This window comes from Heterodontus francisci, chromosome 22, assembly GCF_036365525.1.
Source record: "Heterodontus francisci isolate sHetFra1 chromosome 22, sHetFra1.hap1, whole genome shotgun sequence".
In the NCBI taxonomy this organism is placed as follows: Eukaryota; Metazoa; Chordata; class Chondrichthyes; order Heterodontiformes; family Heterodontidae; genus Heterodontus; species Heterodontus francisci.
In genome coordinates this window covers 46,095,427-46,117,317 of record NC_090392.1, presented here as the reverse complement: position 1 = coordinate 46,117,317, position 21,891 = coordinate 46,095,427, and the positions used below count along the sequence as shown (strand labels likewise).

Sequence of the window (21,891 nt, the reverse complement as noted above, 5' to 3'; positions counted from 1 at the left end):
GTGGCTTCCCCCTTATTTTGAAATTGTGTCTCCTGGTTCTAGACTTCCCAACCAGGGGAAATATCTTAGCTGCATCTACCCTCTCCATCCTTTTAAGCATTTTGTAGGTTTCGATGAGATCACCTCTCATTCTTCAAAACTCTAGAGAATACAGGCCCAGTTTTCCCAATCTCTCTTCAAGGGACAGTTCCACCATCCTGGGAACAAGTCTGGTGAACCTTTGTTGCACTCCCTCTATGGCAATAATATCCTTCCTAAGGTAAGGGGACCAAAACTGTACACAATACTCCATGTGCAGTCTAACCAAGGTTCTATACAATTGAAGCAAGACTTCACTACTCCTGTACTCAAATCCTCTTGCGATAAAGGCTAACATGCCATTAGCCTTCCTAATTGCTTGTTGCACCTGCATGTTAGCTTTCAGTGACTTATTGACAAGGACACCCAGGTCCCTTTGTACATCTACACTTTCTAAGCTCTTAGCATTTAAGAAATACTCTGCACATCTATTCCTCCTACCAAAAGTGGATAACCTCACATTTTTCCACATTATAATCCATCTGCCATGTTCTTGTCCACTCACTAAGTCTATCCAAATCTCCTTGAAGCCACTTTGCATCTTCCTCACAACATACATTCCCACCTAGTTTTGTGTCATCTATGAACTTGGAAATACTACATTTGGTCCCCACATCCAAATCATTGATATATATTGTGAACAGCTGGGGCCCAAGCACTGATCCCTGTGGTACCCCACTAGTCACAGCCTGCCAACATGAGAATGACCTGTTTATTCCTACTCTCTGTTTTCTGCCTGTTAATCAATCCTTAATCCATGCCTGTATATTACCTCCTATCCCATGTGCTTTAATTTTACTAACCAACCTCCCTGTGGGGGACTTTATCAAAAACCTTCTGAAAATCCAAGTCGAATCCATCGACTCCCCTTTATCAATTTTGTTAGTAACATCCTCAAAAAACTCCAACAGGTTCATCAAACATTATTTCCCATTCATAAATCCATGTTGACTATGTCAAATCAGATCATCATTATCCAAGCATCTATTTATCACATCCTTTAGAATAGATTATAGCATTTTCCCAACGACTGATGTAAGACTAATAGATCTGTAATTCCCTGTTTTCTCTCTTCCTCTCTTCTTAAACAGTGGGGTGACACTTGCGACCTTCCAATCTGCAGGGACCACTCCAGAATCTATAGAATTTTGGCAGATGATCACCAATGCATCCATTATCTCCACAGCTACCTCTTTCAACACTCTGGGATGTAGAATATCAGGTCCTGGGGACTTATCAATCTTCAGCCCCATTAATTTCTCCAATACAGCCTTCTTACTAATACTAATTTCCTTCAATTCCTCATTCCCCCTAATTTCATGGATCTCCAATTCTGGGAGATTTCTTGTATCTTCCTCAGTGAAGACAGACACAAAGTAATCATTTAGCTTATTTACAGTTTTATTTAAAGTTTTAAAAAATGCATGAATTAAAACCTCAATCCTTAGGTCAGGTCAAGTAACATCAAGCGTCAGTTTTACAAATATTTAATCCCGAACATCATTGCATTTGATTATAATCTATAAATACTCTGCCTTAAAGCATGGAGATGACTCAGAGCCTTTAACCAATGTGTACACCGGTAATAGTGCGAAATACAATCACTTTTTAAATAAATTGAAGAGAGCAAGCAAAACGGCAGCTGGCATCATTTAAAGTCACTCGTACATTGAACACCTGAGACAGAGTTTGTCAGAAACAGCAACGTTTTATTTTCGTGGAGCCAGAAATTGAAATAAGGAGAAGGTACTGGAAATACTCAGCAGGTCTGGGAGCATCTGTGGAAAGAGAAGCAGAGTTAACGTTTCAGTTCTGTGACCTTTCATCAGAACAGTTTTGATGAAAGGTCACTGACCTGAAACGTTAACTCTGCTTCTCTCTCCACAGATGCTGCCACACCTATTGAGTATTTCCAGCACTTTCTGTTTTTATTTTAGATTTCCAGCATTCGCATATTTTGCTTTTATTGAAATAAGGAGGGTTAGTGTGGATCTGTGACCATTTGAGACACGGAGCGTGCATCAGGAGAACATTTACACAGTGCCTTAGCGCGTGCTGAAAACAGCTCAGGCTGCTTCGCATTCAATGCAGTACTTGTTCCTATTCTGCAGCATCCCTCTCCATGTGTGGCTCTGCGATTAGAGCAGATCTGTGCTATTCTGCCTCCTTCCCCTCTCCTTGTTCGGGTGTAGGGACAATCTTGCAGCGCTGAAATTTTGCCACTTGTACTTCGCACTACAGAGAATAGAGTCTGAGTAAAACCCGGAAGCAGACATTACCCCAAGATGCATCCGTTAACTCTCAATTAACTTTCCTTCCTTTGGTTTCCTTTATTTTATTCTTTAGTTTATTTTCCTTTCTCATTCCCTTCCTTTTTTCTCTGCTTTTCCTTCCAGTTCATTACACATTCTCCAAGTTAGATGGTATATGCAGAGACGAGCAGAACTGCGAAGCTGAAAGATTCTAAGCTCCATATTACACGTTAACGAAATTCTAACGAATTCTGCCCCGGAGTGTTGAATGGACTACGGTTGTAAGGGGTCGATATGTCGCTTAAATTACCAGAATGAGATAAAGATTAATCCAAGGAAACTGAAACTGCGAACTTTTAAAGACTTGTATTTAAATTAAATATTGCATATCGTGGTAATTGAACTAAGCGTTTATATGGCGCAAACCATGGTGGCAGAATATATTAGGAATAAATTTCTGACATTAAATATTAGTCAAAATACTTTAATAACGTTTATAAAACCGCTTATCAAATCTTTGTCGTTTTATATTGATTTAAATGTCGTTCTATTCTTAAATTCTAATAATTTGGAAGATTTCACTTGATTACATCTTAAACGCAGCTGGATAGTGGAGAATGTTACTAACATGGGGTTAACCAAAGGGATCCATCAACTCCATGTCAGTGTATGTTTGTGTTTGTGTGTATGTATGGATTTGTATGAATGTGTTCGTGTGTGTTTAGCTGTGTATCTCTATATGTACGTGTGTGTCTACATGTGTATTTGAGTATGTTTCCACGTGTGTTTGTTTACGTGTTTAAGGGTGTGTTTCTGCATGTATGTCTGTTTGTTTACATGTATGTTTGTGAGTGTGTTTTTATGTGGGTGTGTGTGGGGATGGTATAGGTCAGCTAATATGTTGGAGCTAGCAATGGAGACCTTGCCTCTAAGAGCTAACTCGGGGCTGGAGCTAAGCAGGAGGCTTTAGAACCTTTCTTTAACCAAAGGACGGACTCGTCTGCTCAGATTAAACATCGAACAAGATCTAAACCCTAATATACTTGGGCAATTCCAGATTTAGTTCTAAAATTCCTAGAATTATTGCAGAGTTAATCCCTCTCATCCCTTACATGCTTTCCCGGTAGGGGAAAGTGATGTAATAATTTTGGAAAATCCGGCGGGCCGTGCTCCAGTTTAGTCCGAACACAATCTCGTCTCTGGTGCTCTGATACAGTATCAAAAGTCATGAGCCCAAACCTCCAGCCGCAATTTATTTAGGAATTTAGAGTCGAGCTGATCACGAACTCCCATCCTTCTCTGGGATGGACTGAAACAAACCGAGTACAGGCTGAATTACAGAACGATGAGCTGTGATGGGACATACACTTAAGCAATAGGGAAGGTGTAAGAGTGTTCGATCCCGCACTGATTACACCAACTGTCCTCACATCTGAATGTTGTGGATTTCCGACATCATGGCCTGGGCTGTAATTCTATTCGAAAGTCCTCAGGTGTGGGCCTGCTCTTTGAGAGGGCCGCAGCATACAACTAACATTGTCACTAAACTTACAGCCTGCTACAGATAACCAGTCCCGTGTAAGTCTTCCCGCATCATTGCCCAGGAAAGGAGATTGGTCTCCAGATCCTGTAACAAGCCCTCGGACGGCATCTTCAAACCTACAGTCACATCCACCTGCAGAATGACCACACAATGCAGGCTATACATCTCCTGAGTGATGTTGAAGAGCCAGGATGTAACCCACTATGTACACTAATGTTTCACATCTAGAACAGAATCTCTACATCTATCATTATTTTCTACAAATAAACGTTCGCTTAGAAATTCTGAACCATTAAGGGTTAGAACGCTAGGCTCAGGCAGACTTAACACAAAAACCGAACCAAACAACTGTAATCGTATTTATTAGAATCGGAACATTGGGTACTGTAGGTCAATGTGTTCATCGTGAGATCAGAATTACATTGCAAATCTAACCCCAGAGCTCACTTCAATACATGTCAGGAAGCAAACTTTAAATGTGTGGGATAAACAAGAGCATAGAAAGTGAGTGAGAGGAGTCGCAGTGGCTAGCCAACACAACCCCCAACCGAGAGCCCAATCAAAATCAAATTTTAAAAGCAGAATTTTTAAGCTGAAACTCAAATATATCAACGACAATCTAACCTGCTTGTCCCGAACTTTCATCCCATCGAACCCAGTTCCATTCTGTCTATAACTCGTTTGCATCAGAAAATCCCCAGAAACTCATAGCTGAACATACCACAGAAAACAAGCCACGTTTTCAAAATCTGCGACCTGAGTCCTTAGAGAGATCGGAGGATCTCTTAGTTTAACGAGCCAGGAAAATTATTCACCCGATAATCGCACCGAGTTTTCTGTTTATAATATTCAATTCTTTGGAATAAACTTGAGTCCGGACCGGGGCATTCGCGAAGGGGGAACAGGTGGGGGTCGTTTCCACAGCTCCTTGCAGGCAGAGATTCGTACACTGGCTCGGCCACGCCAGGCCGCTTTCTTCTATAAAGTTGTTGTAATATATATAATGTAAAATATTTCAGCGTCACTCCTGCTTTCAAAGGTCCTTCCATAATCAGGGATGACAAGCTCAGAGAGACTCGTTTAACACAGGAAAAGGCGATTACAATGGCAAAGGATAAAGGATCAAGTTATTCTCCAATACAATACAATAGTGTAATCATCTAATAATATTTATTCTATTATTTAATTAAAATATATTAGTATATTTATATAAAACATAAACATACATTATGTCGGATTGGGTGCAGTACGCACTTTTACTGCAGCGGCAGGCTATTTACAAATGGGCCTTTCTAATTCTTCAACAGACTGGTTTATTACATCAATGGGTTGATGCAAGAATCTAACAATCCAGCTTTTGATGGAATAAATTCCTCTCTGGCCTGGGTGCTCCCTCGTGTACTATGACTGCATCCAATCGAAAACAAGGCAGTGTTTAAAAAGTTACAACAATAAAAAAGCTATCTGCAAACCCAGTCCTGCTCCTTCACACACACGCGCGTGTTCACACCAGAAATGAAATTACTCTCCGCCCGCAGCAATGTCCTTAGGCATCGATTCAAGGTTTCTGAATCTCTAGTGTCGAAATCGGGAGATGTAATATTTTTCCAGACACGAGCTAGCTTTACTGAGTGAAAATGGGACATTCAAAGTCTCCAAACATATAGACTGCAGCTCGCACTGAAATTATCAACATATCTCCTCTAAAAGCTGAAAATATTTCAAAACAGTAGGACCACACAGGACCTGTCGGTGAAATGCTCCCTTCTTTTCCTTCTAATTAGTTAAATACAATTAAATTGTAAAGTACTGGCAATAAAAAACAGGGGCTATATTACACTCTTACTGCAACTATGAAATCTGGGACACGTTACCATTTCTTTAGTCAAACTTTGACACTAATACACCGGAACAACCCCAATACTAGCAGCACTGACTCACTGACACTTTCATTTAGACTGATGGTGAGAACTGGAATGGCACTTACTTTCCCTGAGGTAATTGAGATGTGAGAGCAGGACCTCGGCATTGTAGAGGGAGGTTAGGCGGAGAAAGTCCTCCTTGTTCATTTTACAGAGCTCCTTGCCGTCGGTGTTGTGAAAGAGGGACGTGTCGATCTCCAGCAGCCCGTATTCCTTGATGGCCCACTCCAGCCACTGTCTAACGTGCTCCTGGCTCCAAAGAGTCGGATCTGCAAAGCACCAGTCATTTAAATAACTCATCCAGAATTCTGCACAAACCGCACCGATTCCACAACACTAATTCCCCAATCCACACGTTGTTCTAGTTAAAGGGACAGAGTCACTTCTATGCGCAGTAAATGCTGAGGCTTAGCTCCCAGCCAGCCGGTTTAGCAGCCGATTTACTCAATCCAGATGTATGGAACCCACTCGACTAATTTCTGGTAATAGCAATTGAGAGCATAATTGGATCAAATTCCGTCAGCTTTAGCGATGTGGTCGAGTTTTATCACTGGTATTTCACCTTAGTACAGTAAAACGGAGATGGGGCACATCGGGGTCTTCTAAGTGCAAGTTGAGAGAGACTTCCAGTCATGTGAAGGTCCCGAGGGCCCATACCGGACAGAGAGACACCGATGTACCTTCCGTACCCTCACCCTGACCCCAAGGGCTGCGTTGGGGACTAGTTACCTGCCGGGACGATCACTCTTCTCTCGTTGGTGGTCATGTTAGGCGGGGGAGGTCCGTTCTTCTCGTCCATGTAACTGCTGTAACTCATAGGGTTGGTGTCGGTGCCGCTCACCAGCTTATTGCATTTGGCTACGCTGCAGTCCACAGGTGAGTCCCTGTCAGGGTTAAAAAGCAGGAGAGATGCGTCTGAGAGAGGAAGATACATGAGTCACAGGTGCAACAGTTAGTTCTCTCAATTTCTCCACCTTGCCTTTTGCGGAGATTCTTTAGGATATATTAGAACCTACCGTTCCCTTAACAACCTTCCTCTGAAACTGTGGGCCGCTGTTACCAGGGCTGTGCACTGAGTCACTTTAATTACATGTCTTTGTGTATACAGGTTAACAGCAGATTATCCATTGTTCAAATGAAAAAAACCCAGACATCGCATCTCTTGAAGGAAACATGGACAAGATTTCCTGTGTCCGCTAGGTGTAAACGAAATGTCCTTATAGGTTATTTTTCAATTTAGTTGCCCAAAGCACCCTGCTCGTTGTGCATTTAACCTTCAATATTCCTGCCTTTCCAATTTACCAAATACAAGGCCCGTTTGTGTCCTGATAAAATCAATACCAATGCAGAGTGAGAATACGTATTTCCCTGCTTTTAGAGACTAAGAAAGGTGGCGAAGAAAGGAAAGTGGACTAAGAAATAAAGTCGAGGGAGAAAGGAAAAGATGTAACCGAGATTTTCAGATGTCTCAGTGCAGTCTGGCTGTTTATATAATCAAAGCAAAATACTGCAGATGCTGGAAATCTGAAATAAAAATAAATGCTGGAAATACTCAACAGGTCTGGCAGCATCTGTGGAGAGAGAAGCAGAGTTAACGTTTCAAGTCAGTGACCCTTCATCAGATGAAAGGTCCTGCTGAGTATTTCCAGCACTTTTTTTGCTTCAGATTTCCAGCATCTGCAATATTTTGCTTTTAATTTATTGTTATAACACCAGACTGGTTCAACTAACGCTCTTTGGGAAGGAAACTGCAGTCCTTACGCGGTCTGGTCTGTATGTGAAGTGGCCTAGCAATCCACTCAGATGTGCAAAAGGCCCACAGTACCTTTCAGGACAAATAGAAATGAGCCACATCCCATAAAAATAGACCGCATCTCATACAGTTTTATACAAATCTTAACCATGACTCGCAAAGAAGGCACACCAGTTGTGTTTACAAGATATTTCATTTGGATGTTTAGTATTATCACCTACCATCATTACTGACCGAGAGGCAGAGTCAATCGATCACAAGCCAACCCAAAGCACCTCCCAGCGGACAATGCCGGAGACTGGGGACTGCAAATAGTCAGGTGTATTCCCGAGAAGCACTAAGGACTTAGGGCCTATACATAGAGCGCACTGTGCTCTTGTTGGCTGTAATGAATAACCTATAAGTAATCAGACTGCAAACATATTATACTAAAGTTATGTGTGTGTTCTGCTATAAATACAATAGGACTATTTAATGTTATGTGTAGGAATATATTTAATATAAATGTTCCCAAAGACAGTGTTTAACGATCTGCTTCTTGTTCTTTACAAATACCACTAGGTCATATCGACTGAAGAGATGAAACTGGGCTAGGGAATTCCGGAGAGCATCACATCAGACCTGTGAGACATTTATAAAATGTTGAGTAGGGTTGAATACAAGGTATCGTGTGGCTGATGCTCCCCGGGCGTCGTTTTGCCCGGGGTATCTGCCTTGGGCGGAAGGGGCTGTCTGATCCGATGTTACCTGGACCCGTTAATATGGTCGTATTCCCTCTTGATAGTAACCCTGACAGGCTGGTTAATCCATTCTTGTTGAGGCAAAGGATTAATTTTGTGCGTTTGTCCATAGTCGGTGGCAGCTGAAGCCGTCATATCCGCTTTGGGGAGGTGTGTAGCCACGTAAGAGGTGTCAAACAGGGACTGGTCGTCACTCACAACCGACAGGGCCTCCTGAAAACGGGAAACAACACAGGGCAAATGGTAAGAGAGTTACAGGTACAGGGATTAAACACAACTCCAACATACGGCAGGTATTCATAAAGGGACAGTATACTCCTGATGCAGTGCCTCTCCTCAGACCAAAATTAGATTATATGTTATTGTAATAGCAACAGGTTAATTATTTAAAATAACGAACCTCAACAACGATTATGCAACCACATAAAATATAAAATAGTGTTTATCACTATTATACACATATTTTTACATCCACCGTCATATTACAGAAAAAAAGAGTTATATATATAGTGCTTTGGGCTTCTGTATACCCTGTATTTGTGTGTTTGTAAATGTATGTATATCGATGAGTAGGCATGGGCGTGTGTATTTATGGAAGTGAGAAGTCCATCATTTTGGAACCCACGCCATTAAGTGAATAATTATTAACTGAGTACTTTTAAGGTCCGTATCACTGAAAAGGGCAATAATGAGTAACGAAATGTAGGTATATTGCGTACGTAATCTGGAACCGTGGATTAGTGCCTCTGCAACCGGGGCGTCTCTCGACCAACTCTTAAAAAAGAGCCCAGAAATCTCTGGGAATGATCGGGATTTCCACACAGTTGGGAGGAATACTGTGCGAATGACAGATTATGAATAAGTGTAGCCTGAATAGATCCGCAACATTTGAAGCAAGTAACACCACTGATAAAGTTTGAAGTAGATCTGAATGGTTAAAGGTGCCGCGGAACGGTTGTTTTTGTCGTATTTCTAACTGTAGGAGTCAGCAGCCTCCGCCTCTGCCCATAGCGGTAGATAGAGAGTCGGGGCAATGACAAATATCACTCACATGCCCTACCAGCTTATTTTTCCTCATTTGTTTTCACTTGCCAACTCTCAGGAACCATAGGCGCAACCCAAGCCCAACCTCCACTGAGTTCGGCGAAAGGGATAGAGCCACAGAGAGGAGAGGAAGGAGAGGGAAGAAGGGGAGAGGCGTCTAACCCTAGTCCAGTCCTGATTAAGTAACACAAATAAACATAAATAAGTGCGCACTGACAAATATTAAATACTAACTCAAATCGCAGTTCTTTTGGGGGGTTGGGGAGAGAAGATTAAATTTTTCATCTTTGTATTAAGAAAAAAGGAAATCTGTCAGGAAACAGGGGTGTAAAGAACGGAAGTGTATGCTCGGTCGATAAGGGAGGGGGATTGATGAGAAACCTAGTGTTCAGTTATGAGTCAATCAAACCTTCATTTTAAACTGTTAGCTATTGGACCTGAAGATCGCTCATCTCCCTCTACCGTTGTGTATTCCCTAATCTGTAACATTGGTTATTTTAAAGCGGATCCCACTTGATTCTATATATTGTGGACCCGCTGCCACGCGGGGGCCGCTCGCTGTCCCAGAGACATATTTGAAACATGTGAGAGAAATAAATTCTGTCTGAAAGTTGCAGTTGGATAGAACACGCTATACCAAAACACGCTAGGTCTCGACAGCATAAAGAGCGGAAAGTTATATGACTGGTTTCGTTATAAGTACATCCTAGCAAATTGAATGGTTCATTCCATGGTTTCTGAGTTGTGTTCGCCGCACGTTTGGTGCGTCTGGAGGTGGCGGGGAGCCCATCGAGTTGCGGAGTAGCTGCCGGGCGCTATGCCATGCAACATTGCGCAGTTCGTGAAAGTCCGTGTTATCTGTGGGCAGGTTCCTGCCACCTTGCACTGAGAGCCCCTTTATCCCCAGACCTTGGACCCCTCAACGCCTTCGCTTAACTAGAGTTAGTGACAGCTAGGTTTACAAAGCAGCAACAGTCTGAACGGCGCCCACGTTGGGACAGTGCCATTCAAGTGACTTGGAGAAGCTAAGTCAATTTAGTGCAGAAAGGGTAACATTCACCGGGATCCCTCAACAACCGTCCTGATCCCAAACGTCCCACTGACTGAAACTGCATCTCTAACTCCGGCCTCAAAGCTTGAAAGGAAAAGGAAATTTAGAAGGAGATGGAAAACTGAGGAAATCGAATTGCCGTTTTGGGTTGGAAACTTGTGAAAAAGTCGCGTCACCCCAAGAAAAAGGGACGGGAGAGAAGAGAAACGCCTGGAACAGGCAGCCTCTAAAGTACACCCCACCCCTCCGGTCTCACCACCCCCCCCCCCCCCCCCCACCCCCTTACCTTAATCGTGCCGTCCATTTCACCCGATTTCTTCCCTTTTCCCCAAATCGGAACAATATCCCAAACATGACACGGTCAGGAGGTAATTACAACCGCAATTCTTGCTCGGACAGGCGAGGTAACCGGATGAAAGATTGGCAATTTTGGGAAGTGAAGTCAGCCGCCCGAGAGGAAGCCGCTGAACCAATGGTGGGGGCTCATTACACATTTTTTTAAAGCAGGATATTTTGGCCGTCAAGATAAGGAAAAAGAAACAATAGCGATTTCTCTTTTCCGTGGTTCAAACGCGTTTTCCTGTCGGGAAGCGCCCCTCACCCTTAGCCGTTTCTGCTCTTGCTCCACACACACATACACAAACACATACTCACACACTCTCACACAAAAACCACGCCGTTACTGTCTTTGACTTCAGAATAAAAATAAAGCATCAGCGCACGTTGTGTCACAGAGTAATTCTAGAGTTTTCCCCCTTACGTTGACACTTTTGGCGTTGCCTTAGTCTGCGCCCTATTTGATGAACAAGCTGGCATTTATATATATAAAAACACGCACGAGGATTCCAGCCTCAACACAATCTCAAACAACAAAAAGTGTTCGGCAAAGTACTTAAAAGTTATACAAAATCAGTTCGCCACCACCTAACCATTCAACGCAGTACACATTCCACCGGATTAGTGTTACACTGGTAATCTGTACACAAAATATAAATTTAGGAACATTTCTCGAAACGGTATAATTCAGAATGGAGAGTTTACCTGCTCAGGTGAAATTTTTATATATTTCAATATATTTATTTTAAATCTTCTGTTACGTCCAGACGTTGCGCTCCTGGTTTTTTTTGAATGCGTCTGCAGGTCTCCAGCCCCCTTATTCGTTTTTTTTCCCTCTCTTCACTAAATTGGCGAGTTAACCTTGGAGTTCCCTCCCCCCTCTGAAATTATCCTCATCAATCCAGCCAGCATTTCAGTGCAGCTGCAGCTCCGAACGTGAGGAGACCGCCGGGGAGTCGTAGTGCGGTTACCAATGGGACGAGTGCTATATTCACCGGTAATTGTAGGGTTTCGTTCCTGTATTTACACTGAGGGCAGTTTCTTTTTCTCATTAACTGAAACCTGGCCCCGTATCCTAAGCCCCAAAGAAAGTTTCACTGTAATGGACTGCTTTCTAAGTGTCTTGAAACCTGGGTGTACACGTGCAGGGGCATTTAGAACCTTTCCGAGTCAAGTATAGAGGAATGCTGTTGCTGAACACTGAGAACAACAGAACTTTTTAATTATTTCTCATTAGTTTTCTTTACATGCGAGGGGTGGTTATCCAGAGTTCTTGGATCTCATGAATGAGCTTTACTCCAGGTAACCGAGATTCTCATATCAGATCAGCCATGGGACTTTCTGTCGTCCACAGATCTCCAACTTTTCACTCAGACCCCTCCTTGTTGTCACTTGGGTCCAATCCGTCTCGATATCTAGCCCCTGCCTCCTACCCCTCACTCATTGAGTCTTGCACTCGGCCCCATCCATCACCCAACAGCCACCTTCCACCACCACCACCCCCTTCCTCTGCCACCCCGACTGCAGCTACTCTACATACAGACCACGATCCCTGCGTTCAGATCAGATCACGAGAACGTTGAGTCTGGGCCACCTGGGGTCGTGAGAGAAAGTCGGGGCTCCTGAATCTTAGATAGTCATCAGGTTGGAAGTAAGGCCAAGCAAATAAACATCAATATTTGTTTACAATTTGGAACATAGCAAACAAATTCTCAGGTTGCTCCTGGCATGAGATTTAATAATGCCTGGAGAAAGGGCGTGTGAAGCATGTGTTAAAAGCTTGTGACAAACAAGAAGGTTACGTGTAATTTATGAGCCCGCTCTGGAGGTGAACTTTAATATGTCGTTTTACTTTTCCGCGGCAGTGGGGGCGGGGGAGGGGATGGCGGCAACTTTAGAAATTAAAATAAAACTAGCTTGATGAATTTTGCTTTTTAAGAGTGGGGGCAAGTTTCCACAATTACAAAGAACGTAAGAAAAATGGTGTGTGTGCGTGTGGGGTGGGAGGGTCAATCTGCGACTCAAACTCACAAGCAAAGGGGGGAAATCCGCGAATCCAAACACACAAGCAAGCTGTCTGGGCCGTTGCTCGGGGCCATAATTAATTTGAGATTTATTTTTATTGGAGAACTCCTAGTCTCCGCTGACCTTAGGAAAACAAGTCTGCAACGAGGACCTGGATGCGCTTGAATGAAACATAACTGCAAAATATTTCTTACTTGCCTGGTTTGAGTTTTGTCTCGGAGTGCTTAAAAATTAATGCACAGCTATCTATCGAAAGTAATAAATGTTGGATTGTAATTAGATTATGGTCTCGTTGTTCTGAACACTATTAAAGGGGCCGATTTTTACCCCATATGAGCCCCATGGAGGGGGCTTTCTCTCTGAAGCTGAGTCTCTCTCTCGGTGAGCTTTGGTTGAACTCTGGCTAGGAAAGAGAGCAGTGAACAGACTGAGAATTGTTCCACTTTCGCAGACCTCTCCCCCTTGGTTCGAGACTGTCTGAAAACCAGCCTTTGTGAAATAACACAAACGTTATGACTGGATGAAAAAATATGCTATTTCAAGGGCGTTAGGTACAAGGTCCGCATACTGCATGCTTTAATACCGCCGCAGAATATTAGAGACAGAAATGTTTTCTGAAAGTCCTCTTTAATAGGTCTGAGGCGCGTTTTAAGCTTGATATTGCTTCCCTTTTCATTAAGTGTTAGCTGCCCACAGTGTCTGAAATAAATGGATCCAGATCTTTACACACCTGTAACTAAATGACTTTCACTTTGAAAAAAGTACGACACAGGGGTTACAAACCGCCTCAATGCCTCCAAAATATGCAGGATATTTACTTTGCATAATATTTAATTAAATAGCGTAAGTCGTAGATTGTTTATATTAGTTACATACACGCATTATATCCACAGTGACAGGATTACATTTATCTAACGAATTAAAGTTGGGAACTCCTAATGTTCTTTTTATTTCATTTTAAATGATTTATTTAACTGTTCCATTAACGCCTGGTGGAGTTCTCCCGTCTGAGTCGGGGGATTCAATGCGTTGAAAACGTCTGGGTCCTATGAAGAAATCCGCTACCCTGAAAGGGGCAAAGAAGAAAGCAAAGAAGATTTCGACTTGGAGTTGGTTAGACACTTTCTACAGAAAGAAAGTTGAGACGCTGGCCATGTGACTATAAAAACAGAAAGCTCAGAAAGCTGATCGCGACTATAGCTTTCTTTTCCGACCCGCACCAGGTTCAACTCACTTCCAAAGCAGATCTGAAGTCACTCCACATTCACATTATATACAATCCCGAGTTGAACGTTACATTCAAAACGAATTCCTTTAGTTTATTCATCTATCTTGGATTAATTTAGTTTCACACATACTGTGACTAGGCCCGAAGTATAGCTGGTACACAATATGAGTTTCTGTAGATTAGTTTTCGTTTGAAATCCATATTCATCACTGAGCTTGGAGTTTGGAATTTTAAATTTACATTAGACTTAAAAAATAGAGAGAGGGAGGGGGAGAGACATTCAATCGCGTCAGTGGAAATCTCCAGCACTACGGAAAATCTTTTCACTGAATCCAGCTGTCTGTCGCCTTTTAGAAGTTACACGCTACACTGCAGATCTGAGTTACAGCTGGGAATGAGAGAGGCAATCCCAACAGGTAATATCACAGCAATAAGGATAAAATGGGCCAAAGCAAGGATTTTGTTGATAGTAAGGAATGACTGTCACCAGTATTTAATTAAATGGGAGGCCGAGTCTCATTTTTCAGATTCAGTCAGTTTCTGAAATTGCAATCCACTTGGGTGGACTGGGTTGTAACTGGACCACTCGAGCTAAATAAATTGTAGTCAGAGATTCAATCACAGTAAGGAAGTTAATTGGGAGTTAAACAAGGAAAACATCAACAATATTTTCCAGCATGCTCCAAATTTTCTTCTGTACTTCCTATCAATAAGGACCATTTTCTCGGACATGTTGAATTAGATAAATCTCAGGCCGCTGGATGGCTGTGGTGGAACGCTGCTGCCTCAATCTTACCTTTACGTAAGACGAGGTGTCTGGAACAGTCTGAAACATCTTCCTCCAAGCTGCCCTGTGTCCCGCTCCGATTGCTTCCAGGTCCTGAAAGAAGTCCCACATTTGAGAGTGTATACAGCAGTCGGGTTTATTTAGTGCCCCTTTCACCCAGACCACTGTACCTTGACCCTTCTACATTTCCTGTCGATGGCCTGACCGTGTCCAATCGCACATCGCGGACATAAAATACACCCAAACTCACTCAGATAGAAAATTACTTTCTCCGACTCCGCAAGACACCCCTACAAGTGATGTTGCTCAGGAACTGTTTCAACGCTGCTCCTTCATATCTGTCCGTCTGTCTATCTATCCTCTTTCTTTCTATCTATTCTTCAGTCACTGTCTCTGTCCCTCAGGCTCTCTTCCTTGTTTGTTTATCGGTTATAGGGTTAATACTCTGTAGCATTCCTTTCGCTTCCATTCTTTCTCTCCTTTAATTTCCTCCACGCCCCTCGGTTTGCTTCTTAACTTTTCTTTTTTTCCCTCCCTCTTAATCCTTTCGACTTTCTTCCTCTCTTCACCTTTGTATTCTCTGTGATCTCCCAGAATTTTCCGGGCTTCTTTTCTCTGGTTGATTTGAAGTCTCCGTTAAGTCGAGAGACTCAGCCCGTTCTCATCACTAATTTATATATTCTCGTTTTAAGTTCTTTTAACTGTTCCTTGACCTGTGTTTTTTTTTTCATTTCTTTATCTGTCGCATTTCGTTATCTTATTTTTTTTAAAAAAGGCGTACTCACCCTTAATTTTGGATAAAAGACCTGGAGCGTTTTTCATCCGGCACGGTACCTGGAGACAGGCGGGTTAGTTAGCGGCCCATTGCTAGTCTAAAACTGTCTGTATAAAAGTCTTGACAAGAGAGTCCATACTGTGATACAGTGGGGGCTGTGTGCCTCAAAAACTCCAGACAGACCGAGTTCAGCAAAGCCTCAGGGAATTATTAACGGCGCATGATGGTGATGCCCTCTTTTTTTTAAAAAAAGTCTTAGTTTAGTTGATCAATTTCTTAGATTAATTCTAATTAATTACTGTGAAATAGAAATCCTCCTCTGCCAGACTGAATTTGAAGCCCATCCCAGTGGATAACTGCCCCCTTTAAATTTTCACTATAAACCCAAAAGTCGTCAGATTTTTTTTCTATACTTTTTCACAGGAGCTAAACCGAGAAGCGACGCTGAGTGGAGCTCCAGTTCCGTCTGTAACTTCAACTCAACATCGCACTTAATTTAAAAGGGATTGGATTTAACTTTATAAGACCCTGGCCTAACTCTAGTAACAAAACAAAGTAACACTAAGTTATTCTGTAAACAGTCAATAAGGGTACAGATATCCTCTTTTTATAATGAACCCTTCAATTCCGCCAGTCTCCCCTCCCCCACGGTGATCCAGACTCAAGCATATTGAAACATTTTTCTCTGAACAGTAACATATAAAGAGTCGGGGTGAAAGGGGCCAGACGGGTCGCTGTCTGTGTTCAGCTCTACTGTGCAATTACACACTAACGGAACTGATGAGGTACTTAAATTTCTGGGCAATGCAAAGTTAACTAGTTCATGGCTTTACAAGGAAGTATAAAGTATTGTTGAGAGAGAAAGAACGCTCGTCTTGCTCTTCCAGAAATCACATCATATTAGCAATGAGCTATACATTTGAATCCTTTTTTACTTTAGGTTTTTGCTGATGTTTAGTTTGGCTCAAGCACACACACACACACGTTTACACCCATTCGTGCAACTTAGTGGATAGATGACTGAATGAGTGAACGCAGTGTCCTGGAGCAGAGCAGAGCACTGGAGCTAATGAAAAGAAGCAATATCAGGCCGGGCAGATTTTTAAATCTGACAACCACTGAAATAAAAGAATGTAATGAAAAAAAAAATGGAGACACCAAACTCACAAACAGACCCAATAGGGAAAACGAGTCAACTCAAAAATAGGATTCACGCTGTCTTGTTTCCACAGTCTCGTTGTCAGGCATCTATTCACTCTTCCTTTGTTCAGTAAATTTAAACTCGATTGAAGTTCAGTAAATAGTTGATATAAGAACGGTTCTACTTGAGATACAGCATCTGGTATGTGAGTTCTCAGACACAGTGTACGGCACACTCGAGTCTTACATAAACAAGAGAAGTAACATGTGTTAACAAGAAACATGTTACAGAAGTTTGGAGAAGAGGGAGTTCAGAAAATGGTATATCTATTTTGAAGAGAGTTGTAGATTATATAAACACAGAATCTTACAACTTAGAAGGCGGCCATTCGGCCTGTCGTGCCTGTGGGAGTTCTTCGAAAGAACTGTCCAACTTAACCCCACACCCCAGCATGCTCCCAATCGCCCTGCAAATTAGTTCTTTTCAGATGCACGTCCAATTGCCTTTTGAAAGTTGCTATGAAATTGAATCTACCCCCTTTCAGGTAGCGCTTTCCAGATAACAACCCTCTGTGTGAAATAATTTCTTCTCATTTCCACTCTAGTTCTTTTGCCAATTATTTCAAATCTTTGACTTTTCATTACCAAACCCCGTGCCAGAGGAAACCATTTCATCCTATTTGCTCTATCAAAACTCCATATAATTTTGAATACCTCTATTAGGTATTCCATTAAACCATCTCTACTCTAAAGAAAACAATCCCAACTTCTCCAATCTCTCCACATAACTGAAGTCCCTAATCTCTGGTATCATTCCACAAACATTCACCGCCTCCACCACCGATGCACAGTGTGTACCATCTACAAGATTCACTGCAGCAACACACCAAGGCTACTCAGGCAGCACCTTCCAAACTCATGTCCTCTACCACCTGGAAGGATAAGGGCAGCAGATGCGTGGGAACACCACCACCTGCAAGTTCCCCTCCAAGCCACATACCAGCCTGACTTGGAACTATATCGCTGTTCCTTCATTGTCGCTGGATCAAAATCCTGGAACTCCCTTCCTAACAGCACTGTGGGTGTACTTACCTCACATGCACCGCAGAGGTTTAGGAAGGCAGATCACCACCAACTTCTCATGGGTAATTAGGGATGAGCAATAAATGCTGGCTTGGCTAGCGATGTCCAGATCCCATGAAACAAATAAAAAAAAATACTGATAACTCTTCTCTGTACCCTGTCCAAGGTCTTGATATCTTTCCTAATGTATGGTTCCCAGAATTGTCCACAATACTGCAGCCAAGGCTTAACCAGTGACTTATAAAGGTTTAATATGATTTTGTTGTTTTTGTATTCAATGCCCCTATTTACAAAGCCAAGTATCTCATACTTTTCCCTCTCTTTTGTAACTGCCTTATCAACTTGCCTTACCGTCTTCGATGATTTATGAATATGCACCACTGAGTCCTTCTATTCTTGCACCTCCTCACAATAGTACCATTTAGATTATCCAGCCTCTCTATGCAGTTTCTCCCAAAGTGCATTACTTCACACTTACTCCTATTAAATTGCACCTGCCATCTGCCTGCACATTTCACCAGTCCTGCTATCCTATCCTGCTCACTATTTAGTACATTACCAAGTTTTCTATCATCTGCAAACTTCGAAATTGTACTCCCTATACTCAAGTCCAGGTCTTTTATGCATAACAATAAAAACAATGGTCCTATTAGCGACCACTGGGGGATCTCACTGCATACTTTTCTCCAGTCAGAAAAATATCCGTTTCCCACTACTCCTCCTATCCCTTAGGATAATTTGTAATCCAAATGGATATTAGAACCCTCAATGAAGCGTGCTTCAGGCAAATGTTACTTCACTTTCATAGCACGCTTGGACTCGTTAAGCTGACAAACTGTGACTGCCTGTTACTTAGGATGAACCTCCCACAGAGCCCACTCCTTTAATGGACCAAATTTCCATCTTTCACAAAAAAGGTCATCCTACAAATCAAAACGTAGATTGCTGGAATTTTGAAATACACAGACTGCTAGAAATACACAGCAACCAACCCGCATGTGAAAATAGAAAAAAAACAGGTTAGTGCTTCAGGAGACAAAGGATTTGTAAAAACGAACATTTAAAGAAAAATCTGTCGGCCCAGTTTGCAATTATATTACATTTCTTAAATAGATATGTGGGCCGAAAATTCAATTAACAAGAATGGTGGAGTTGGTACAAAAACGGAGCTGTATCATTGCAAACTAACGAAATTTGTATTTAGAAAACTTGTGTTAAAATATGTTAGTTTCAAATAAAAAGAAGTTTCACAATGCGAGGCCGATGACTATCTGGAGAACTTTAAATGATGCAGTCCGCCCCCTCTCTAACCTGCACCATTCTGACTATAACCTGTTTCTTGTTCCCTTACATGATTTTACCAATTTAACAACGAAGGCTAGGCTGAGATTGGAGTATTTCTGGTGAACGGTCATCGACCCGAAACGTTAACTCTGTATCTCCCTCCACGAATGTTGCCTCGCTTGCTAAGTATTCTCTGTTTATACTGCAGTATTTCTAATGTTTTAGGTACCACACTGGTTTTCATCCACTGAACCATGGAACCTTTGAACTGGCCTCAGTCTTAAACAAAATCTCCAGGCACTCCACGTTATTTAAATATTCTGATTACACTGTGCCAGTCAAAGTTAACCATTTTGTACAAAGCCATTTAAAGAACAACATGTCTTGCTTGCAACTGCATTAATTTCCGGAAGCCATTTTTTAAAAATGTAGGAGCCCGAATTAACGAACAGAAGTAGTTGGAACTGATGTAGGAGCTCCCCGTCTTCTGGGTGCAGAGTGATGCTACCAACGTAACCCGCCAACACAAGCAAGAGCTGCCACACTATCAGGACCAAGCGGGGACATGCGACAGTGTCACTGCCTCCTACTCAAGGAAAACGCATATCCGAAGCATAGCATTCTATTTACTGGATCTCATCAAACCCTAGAGCTGCACCGACAAAGCCAATCCAGCCCTGCCAATCAGTTCTGGAGTACTTTGACTCCCTGGACTAAAGGACATTGATTCAGCTTCTGCGATATAAACACGCATTTTCAAACTTCACATTATTATCTAAATGACGGACGAGGTATGATCGTAGCTTCATATTGCAGATTCCAATAGGCGCAAAAGTACGATAGTACGAAATATCGCACAGAAGACTTAAAACCGCGCTGCGATTGAAACGTGTCCCCTATTTGGCCGTAGTCTAATTCGGATTTCCCAGCAACAGTTACTGAATGCGGTCATTGTAGAAGTAACAGCCATCTGATTTTAATGGCACAGCTTCTCCAATTCCGTACAAAAATCTCAACTAGTATAGGTCATAGTGAAAGAGCAGGTACTTGAGATACTGAAATAAAAGCAAAATACTGCGGATGCTGGAAATCCGAAATAAAAACAAGAAATGCTGGAACCACTCAGCAGGTCTGGCAGCATCTGTGGAAAGAGAAGCAGAGTTCACGTTTCGGGTCAGTGACCCTTCTTCGGAACTTGAGATACTGAATTGGCCGAAAAATTGATAAAGACGAGGTAGTAGGAAGGCTGGCTGTACTTAAAATGGATAAGTCACCAGGACCAGATGGGATGCATCCATCGAACCGAGGGAAGTAATGGTGGAAATTGTGGGGACACTGGCCACAATCTTCTAATCCTTCTTAGAAACTGGGGTGCTGTCAGAGGACTGGAGAACTGCAAATGTTACACCCTTGTTCAAAAAAGGGTGTAAGGATAAGAAGGCATATGGAATCCTTTCCTTTATTATCTGAGATATAGAATATAAGAGCAAGGAGGTTATGCTGGAACTGTATAACTCATTCAGTACTGTCTGCAGTTCTGGTCACCTCATTACAGAAAGGATGTAACTGCACTCGAGAGGGTACAGAGGAGAATTACGAGGATGTTGCCAGGACTAGAAAAATGCAGCTATGAGGAAAGATTGGATAGGCTGGGGTTATTCTCCTTGGAACAGAAAAGGCTGAGGGGAGATCTGATTGAAATGTACAAAATTTTGAGGGGCCTGGATAGAGTGGAGGTGAGGGGCCTATTTACCTTAGCAGAGAGGTCAGTGACTAGGCAGCTTAGATTTAAAGTGATTGGTAGAAAAATTAGAGGGGACATAAGGAAAAACCACAGAGGGTGGTGGGGATCTGGAACTCCCTGCCCGAAAAGGTAATTGAGGCAGAGACCTCAGCTCATTCAAAAGGGGTCGGGATCTGCACTTCAAGTGCTGTAATCTGTAGGGCTACAGACCAAACGCTGGAAGGTGGGAATTAGAATGGGTGGATCGTTTTTCAGCCAGCACAGACACGATGGGCCAAGTGACCTCTTTCTGTGCTTTAAACCTTCTATGATTCTATAATAAACTCAGCAACTTCAGGACAGTCAGTTTAACCTCGGTGGTAAGAAGGCTTTTAGAAACAATAATTCAGGACAAAATGATTGGTCACTTGGACAAATGTGGACGAATTGAGGAAAGCTAGCATGGATTTGTTAAGGGGAAATCATGTTTAACTAACTTGCTTGAGTTCTTTTGATGAGGCAACAGGGAGGGTTGATGAGGGTAATGTGGTTGATGTGGCGTACATGGACTTCCAAAAGACGTTTGATAAAGTGTCTGATAACAGGCTTGTCAGCAAAGTTAGAACCCATTGAATAAAAGGGACAGTGGCAGCATGGATATAAAATTGGCTGAGTGAGAGGAAACAGAGAGTAGTGGTGAATGGCTGTTTTTCAGACTGGAGGAAGGTATACAGTGGGGTTCCCTAAGGGTCATTGTTAGGATTGCTGCTTTTCTTGATATATATTTATTTATTTAGAGACACAGCACTGAAACAGGCCCTTCGGCCCACCAAGTCTGTGCTGACCAACAACCACCCATTTATACTAGCCCTACAGTAATCCCATATTCCCTACCACCAGGGGCAATTTACAATGGCCAATTTATCTTCCACCTGCAAGTTTTTGGCTGTGGGAGGAAACCGGAGCACCCGGCGAAAACCCACGTGGTCACAGGGAGAATTTGCAAACTCCGCACAGGCAGTACCCAGAATTGAACCCAGGTCACTGGAGCTGTGAGGCTGTGGTGCTAGCCACTGTGCCACCCATATTCATGAGGTAGACTTGGTGTACAAGGCACAATTTCAAAA

General features: G+C 42.5%; 1 protein-coding gene across 6 annotated transcripts in view; it reads right to left on the bottom strand.

The window, feature by feature from the left end:
- Positions 1–16,210, bottom strand: part of fli1 (Fli-1 proto-oncogene, ETS transcription factor) — an 88,221-nt gene extending 72,011 nt beyond the window's left edge. The window contains exons 1-5 of one of the 6 annotated variants that reach the window (XM_068053780.1): positions 15,545–16,210; positions 14,769–14,852; positions 8,296–8,501; positions 6,525–6,679; positions 5,861–6,064 (exon numbers count right to left, since the gene is read on the bottom strand). In XM_068053780.1, the coding sequence (XP_067909881.1) occupies positions 5,861–6,064; positions 6,525–6,679; positions 8,296–8,501; positions 14,769–14,807 (604 nt within the window). In that variant the 5' untranslated portion in view covers positions 14,808–14,852; positions 15,545–16,210. Of the gene's footprint in view, positions 1–5,860; positions 6,065–6,524; positions 6,680–8,295; positions 8,502–10,669; positions 10,835–11,424; positions 11,524–14,768; positions 14,889–15,544 lie in introns of those variants that run through there. The other 5 variants (XM_068053781.1, XM_068053783.1, XM_068053779.1 and 2 more) reach the window with 5 other exon arrangements.
- Between the last annotated feature and the right edge of the window lie 5,681 nt (positions 16,211–21,891).